Source organism: Amborella trichopoda, chromosome 3 (assembly GCF_054954075.1).
Source record: "Amborella trichopoda isolate Santa Cruz 75 chromosome 3, AtrichopodaSantaCruz75HAP2 v2.0, whole genome shotgun sequence".
In the NCBI taxonomy this organism is placed as follows: Eukaryota; Viridiplantae; Streptophyta; class Magnoliopsida; order Amborellales; family Amborellaceae; genus Amborella; species Amborella trichopoda.
The window spans coordinates 59871820-59879412 of record NC_142338.1 but is presented as its reverse complement, the minus strand read 5'-3'; the positions used below and the strand labels follow the sequence as shown (position 1 = coordinate 59879412).

Genomic DNA, 7593 nt, shown 5'->3' with positions numbered 1-7593 from the left:
GTTCCACTCTAGAACCGGGTGGTTCCCGATTTTTGTTTGGAACCGGCACGGGCACGCGTGTTTTCGAGTCGAACCGAACGAGTCCGGTTAGACTCGCCGTTTTTAAAAACACTGACTTGTATACATGTAATTTTGTCATTTTAGTAAACGAAAGAGTTTATATAAGGTTGCAACCTTAAAACGTAGAACTACGGATACACCTCAAAAATCCATCGAAAAATATTATTTTAATGTTTAAAAACCCTCTAATTGAGCATCTCGACATCGAGATATATGATTATGAAAGAAAAAATGATTTTGAGTCCCAGAAATAGTGCGTCTTACAACACATTATCTAGACCATCCATTTTTTAAAATTCATATGTTTATAGATCTACTTGATTTTAACTATTATTGAAGTTTAAAATTTTATAATTAGATATGAAAAAATAGATTTTGAGATAATCCTAAGCATATTTTACATCAAAATTATATGTTATGATCATATTTGAAAATGCGCCTTAATTGGATTGTTTAAGGTTGCAACCTTATGAATGCCACACCCTTTAGTGAACTTATGACTAAATTTTTTTGTTATTTAATTTGTTTGGAACTTTGGAAATTGTGAAACCACGCAGTTAAGCTAAACACATACAACTAGATGCTGGGCTTTTTCAGCATCACTTAAGAAATACAACAAAAGAAACAATTTTTTTGTTTATTTTTATTGCAGCACAAAAATGCTGATTAATCACTAATATTGCCCAAATTTGTGTTTGAATGTTATGATCTCTTAGCACGGGTGTGTGTTTTAATAAAAATTTAACTTTTTTCACTCCTTTTTCTCTTTTGAACTACTCTCCCACACGATATGTTTTCTTCTTCATGAGACAAGCATTAACTTTGCCCTGTACTGCTCAATCTGACATGAACTTTACATGTTCTTTTATTCTCAAGGATTTTTGGTACCATTGTATTCTTATTATTCATTTTATTTCAGAAAAATATCAATGTTATTGCCATGACGTAGTTTCAGGATTCATGATTAGACGTGGAAGAGCATGCATATTTATGCTCTTTCCTCTTCAAAAGCAACTTCAGAAATGTATAGGGTCAAGGTACTTTCAACAATAATAATAATATAAGAATAATAATAAAAATAAATAATTATCTACTAAGTAGTATTTGAATTAGAGCTCCACTAGATAATATTAGTATTTGAATTAGAGCTCCACTAGATATTATTCCCTTATCATGTAATTTTGGGTTTTTGGACACCAACATAGATACCCTAATTACTTTGGTGTTTTGGACCAAAACTGAGCTATTACCATAGTAATGGTCCCAAAAACTTTAAGACTTTGAATATTTTGCTGAAGCATTTGAAGTTGAATTTGGGTTGGGTTACTAGGAGTTGAGATTGTACTTTGCAAGTCCGACTTTTTTTCGGTTAAATGAAATTATAATTTATCTATAGCAATTAGTTGTGAAATTTATTTTAAATAGTGAATCTGGTTAAAAGTACCGAGCCACTCCATTTCACGTCTAATTGTCAAAATTGATTGTGACCTCTATATGCTAAAATAAATGGAAAATTTTTTTATGCAAGCTGGAACGCATTTCTACCTATGCGGTCCAAATATGTAAAGCATCCATCTTAAAGATGGATGTAAGTAGGTTTTTCATCTAAAAACAATGGAAACTAACGGTCCAGATATTTTTTACTAAAATTATTAATTTTAATTTTTAAAATTTACTCATATTCATGGTCTCCTTATTAAATATTATATATCTTTAAAATTTAAGTTCAAAAATCCTTCTAAAAAATAGATTTATTATTAAGCCCGCATTTCTAAATATTTGGGCTTGACCCGGCCCAAAATAAATTCGCTAGTCATATACTTATTGGGAGTGATATCATGGATTTCGGCAACAAGTCTCCTTGACCATTAATGATGTCACCAAGTTTCCCACTCGACGAGTCTAAAGCCAGCCTCGTAAAGTGGAATATGACACCCCATAAACGACTTTGACTGATTGACATGATCATGAGAATGGTGACCTCGAATACATCTACCTCCAAGGCTGATGTGACATCTTTTACGCACCCGGTTTTTATGCGGCCAAGCCCGCATAAGTAGAAATGCGGGCTTATTAATAAATCTGTTTTTAAGATGGATTTTTAGATTTAATTTTTAAAAACATGTAATCTCTAACCCAGAGATCATGAATATAAATAAATAAATAAATTTAAAAATTTATAAATAGTAATTAGAATAAAAAAATATTTTGGACCTATTAGTTTCTATTTTTTTTAAAATAAAATACTTGAATCCATCTCCAAGATGTCTTTTTTTTTTTTTTAAGAAAAAGTTTATATAAGATTGCAACCTTATAATATAGAGCTACATATGCACCTCAAAAATCCATTGAAAAATACAGTTTTTAATGTTGAAAAACCCTTTGATTGATCATCTCGACATCGAGATGTATGATCATGAAAAATAAAAAGATTTTAAATCTAAAAAATAATGTATTTTACAACATATTATTTACACTTTCTATTTTCAAGATTTTCATATGTTTATCAATCTACATGATTTTAACCATTTTTTAAATTTAAAATGTTATAATTAAATATAAAAATAAATTTTGATATAATCCTAAAAACATTTTAGGAATAAAATTTGATGGTGCACCTTACCTCTACAGCTAAGGATGCATCCTTATGCCAACTGCACTCGTTTTTTTTAAATAGAACACTTGAATCCATCTTTAACGTGCCGCATGCGTTGTCCTGAGGTCCAGTCCGCATGAAACAATTTTCCATTTTTTATTGAGCGTCTTTCGACTCGTTGACTTCATGAACTATCTATGGATAGGCAATACAGATGGATACAGAAAGAGATTGAGCTTACACATTTACATTTAGAAGGAGAGAGATGCAGGATTTAGAGAGAGAAGGATTTTCAATGTGGATATGTAATTGGTAAGTGTTTTGCAGCAAAGAGAGAGAGAGAGAGAGACTCTGGTTTTTTTTTAAGCTTTTGTAGGGTTTTAGTGAGAGAGTGTGAGAGGTTATGTGAAAGAATTGCAGAACAGGGAAATTACAGTTTTGAGGGAGGGATCGCATATGAAGGTTTTTTAGACACAGAGGATTGCAGCGAAGCATCAAGGTATTTTAGAGAGAGAATTACATTGAACAAGGTTTTTCTAGAGAGAAAGGGTAAGAGATATGCCTATTGCAAGTAAACCTTTCTCTCTCCTCATCCTCATCCTCTTCCTCTCCCTTCTCGCCCAAGCTCCCACTCCCTCTCTCTCATGCCCTCCTGCCCATAAACAAGCCCTCCTCCTCTTCAAAAACGCCATTTTCTCACCCAGTAACTCTTCCAAGTCTGAAGACCCCATTTCTGATCTCTCTTCATGGCTCCCTACCACCTCTTGTTGCAAATGGCCTCGCATAACCTGCAACTCTGCTCGCTCCGTTAAAGCGCTAGACCTCAGTTATCTGGTTCCATTACCAGTTCCCCCTTCTTTCAACCCCACGACCAGCTCCATAGCCCCCCTCTTCACCATTAAGACTCTGATCAAACTCGATCTCTCCTATAATTCTCTGGTGGGTTCTATTGCATCACTTTCTCTCTCTAACCTCACTAAGCTAGCCTACCTTGACCTGAGCTCCAATAGCATCAATGGCTCGATACCAGATTGGCTATTCTCTCTCTCCTCTCTCTCTTATCTGGACCTTTCGGCGAACCAGCTAACTGGAACTCTCTCCCCCGCCATTCAAAACCTCTTGAAGCTGAGTTTCCTCAGCCTCGACGAAAATGATTTGGAAGGCAAAATCCCTGTCAAGATTGGCAATTTAACAGAGCTTCGCACTCTCTCTCTAAGGGACAACAAGTTTTCAGGTGAAATTCCTGCCGCTGTAGGGGATTTGACTAACCTTTCCTCTCTCTCTTTAAGCAAGAACCAACTTTCTGGTCAGGTTCCAGAGACTTTGGGGAAAATTCGGCGACTGGAGACTCTACAACTCGATGATAACAAACTCTCCAGCGGTATTCCGGCGTGGATTTTCAGCTTAAGAGTCTTAAAAACCTTGAAACTTGGTGGTAATCAACTTATATGGAATTTGGACGGAATTTCCCCTAAGTGTCAGCTTGAGAGGCTCTCGCTTAGGTCTTGTAAAATGGCGGGAAATATTCCAAACTGGCTTTCAGGCCAAAAAAGCCTCAATTTTTTAGATCTCAGTAATAATGATCTTGAAGGTGAAATTCCAGCCTGGCTTCCTGATTTAGATGTTGGAAATTTGTTACTCTCTGGCAATAAATTGACCGGAGAACTTCCTGGTTCGCTTTTCCAGTCTTTGAAGCTGTCGATCTTGGATCTTTCGAGCAATGATTTTAATGGAAAATTGCCTGAAAATATTGGCAATGCAACAAATATTATGATTCTATCATTGAATAACAACAATTTCAGTGGACCTTTACCAGAATCCATGGCCAAAATTCACAGGCTTTTGATGCTTGATTTGTCGGAAAATGAATTTTCAGGAGATAAATTTCCCGTGTTTGATCCCAATTCGTACTTAGCCTACGTTGATATGTCTGCAAACAAATTCTCAGGCCAAGTTCCAACCAGTTTTGGTCGACAAATGAAGGTCCTGGCTTTAGGGGGAAATCTACTTTCCGGTGAGATTCCGGCCAACTTGACTGAAATGGACCAGTTAGAACACCTTGATCTTCAGAATAACAAACTTTCCGGTGATTTTTCTGAATGGATCATGAGAATGTCAAACCTTAGGGCTCTAAACCTTGGGAACAATCTCCTCGTAGGTCAGATTCCGACCAATTTGTACAACCTCACAAACCTCAGGATCCTTGACCTTTCAGGCAACAGACTCGCCGGAAATATCCCTCCATCTGTCGTAAATCTCACTGGAATGTCATCTCTGCCCGGAACTCTGAACGATGCCCTTGATATCTTCACTTTCCCCATCGATTTCCAGGATGTGGTGATTAACTGGAAGGGAACATTTCGATCTATAGCAACTCGAACCCTAGATTTCTACTTCATCATGGACCTATCGGCGAATCGGTTTTCCGGTGAGATCCCAGCGGGTTTAGGCCAGCTAAAAGCCCTGAAGATCCTGAACGTGTCTCATAACCTTCTGGTGGGTCAGATCCCAGCGAGTCTCGGCCAATTAGAGGAGCTCGAGGGCCTGGACCTGTCAGACAACCAATTTTCCGGGGAGATTCCGGCCAGTCTCGGAAACCTGGGTTTTCTCACTCGATTCAACGTCAGCAGTAACCAATTAGTGGGTCAGATTCCGAGTAATCGTCAGATGTTAACCTTCGGCCCTGAGGATTTCGCGAATAACAGTGGATTGTGTGGTTCTCAGATAGAGAAGCCATGTGCCTTTGCAGAGAGCCCTAGGGTTCCTCTAGGGTTTGATGGCAATGGCGATGCAGAAGACGACACTTCCTGGTTCGAATGGGAAGGAGCAGGCATAGGATTTGCGGTGGCTTTCGTTTTGGCGATTTTAGGGTCCATATGTTTCGGCCTTCCGTTCCCTGAAATGCCGAAACGTTGGCCCCTTGATCGAAGACTTCACGCTGCGATATTTCGGGGATGAGGGAGCGGATTTCGTCAATACTTCGTCCCGACATGTCAGATGCCTTGCAAGTAAAACGTAGAAGCTTCTTGAGACCTTAGTAACTTTTTAGTTGAGGATTTAGGGTAATTCAGACTTTAGTAACTTTTGAGTCGATAAGTGCAAAAATATGTGTATTAAAGGCATGGATAAATAAAAAATAAACATTGCAAGGCATATTTGCAGGTTGCGACCAACTAACCATTAGCTCTGGGTTGCTAGTTGGTTTTCTCGCTCTATTCTATTCTATTTTATTTTATTTTTAGGACGAAAATTACCTTCACTGTAGTCGTTTTATTGTAATTAATATTAAGTTTTACAATAATTAAAATATCGTGATAACTTGAAGTAGTATTACAGTAATTAAAATAAAAAAATTATTGCTAATATACTTATATTTTACTATAATAAAAAAAAACCCCAATTTTTCAAAACCTCACCGACACCATTTCTCACAATTTTTTGTTTTTTTTTTTTAGCAAAATAACCTTCACGGTAGTCCTTTTACCGTGTAAAAAATATTTCGGTAATTTCAATACCGTAATAAGTTGAAGGAGTATTACGGTAATTAAAATACCGTAATACTTTAAAGTAGTATTATGGTAATTTAATTAAGGTAATATTGCCCACGCCTCATTAAAAGAACACAAAATATTTTTTACTCTCTCGGGAGTCTACTATTTATTTACTCCCTCCACAAAAATCCATGCTAGCTGTATCTTTCAAAACTCAAATTTTTAGGATATAATCTCTACTACTTATAGAATAATTTCAGCAAGATAAATTTTCCAGGTAAATTATTATGTGTGTTAGAAAAACCTACCACTTCAAGATTTCAAACTATCCAATTTTCAAATAGCTAGATTTAAGTGTCACATAACTCACAATTCAATTCTTTCAAAAATAATTTAGTAATTTTTATATGGTTCTCAAAATTTTAGAATAAAAACATTATTAAATAGGTATTTTTGAGTGAGGGAATAAATCCACATTGTTCTCCCATGAGAACATGGATTTTTTGAAAAATAAAGAAGACTACCGTGAAGGGAGGAGAGGGGTAGCTTCGGTTTGAAGCTTTTGAAAATATTATGGTAATAAGAATACCGTAAAGACTTCCCCACACATTACGGTAATTAAATTACCGTGATAATAATTCAAACTATTACCGTATTTAAATTACCGTAATACTCTTTAAATTTTTTAAAGCTTAAAATGTATTATGGTAAAATGACTAACGGGAATGTCATTTTGGTCCAAAAAAGCTAAATTTTGTAATAAAGGGTATAGGCGAGGTTTTGAAAAGTTAAGGGTTTTTTTTCGATTTTACTAAAATAAAGGTATATTAGCGATAATTTCCAATTAAAATATCGTAATAACTTGAAGTAATATTACAATACTTTAAGTATCGTAATAGATAACATTTTATTTATGGCATTATTTCCACTGTAATTAAGCAAATAGCGGGGGGAAGTTGAGAGAAATAGATGTACGTGGGATTAAAAGTGCTGGATAAAATGAGTTAAACATTAAGATAATTAAAGTACCGTATAAAATGGAAATATTACGGTAGAAAGAGTGTCGTAAATAAAATGTTATCTATTATGGTACTTAAAGTACCATAATACTACTTCAAGTTATTACGGTATTTTAATTACCGTAATAGTACTTAAAGTTATTACGGTATTTTAATTACCGCAATATTACTTAAAGTTATTACAATATTTTAATTGCCGTAAAATTTAATATGAATTACGGTAAAACGATTACCGTGAAGGCCATTTTCATCCAAAAAAACGAAAAATGAATAAAAAGGGTGCAGACGAGGTTTTTAAAGTTGGGTTTTTTTTTTCCAATTAAGCTAAAATATAGGTATTTTGTGATAATTACCCTTATTTTTAAAATGTTTTCATCTTAACTCCAAATAGTTGGGATAAAGCTTACATGATATCGATGATGAACAT

General features: G+C 35.2%; 1 protein-coding gene across 1 annotated transcript; it reads left to right on the top strand.

Annotated features, from left to right (window-relative positions):
• Positions 1–2331: 2331 nt before the first annotated feature.
• On the top strand, positions 2332–5809 carry LOC18421432 (uncharacterized). The gene has a single exon (XM_011630772.3). It carries the CDS (start codon positions 3215–3217, stop codon positions 5612–5614), a length of 2400 nt encoding a protein of 799 aa, XP_011629074.3. The 5' UTR covers positions 2332–3214; the 3' UTR covers positions 5615–5809.
• Positions 5810–7593: the final 1784 nt, after the last annotated feature.

What these genes read in the sequence shown, in the direction of transcription:
- LOC18421432 (XM_011630772.3), top strand. Translation starts at nt 3,215, where the DNA reads ATGCCTATTGCAAGTAAACCTTTCTCTCTCCTCATCCTCATCCTCTTC.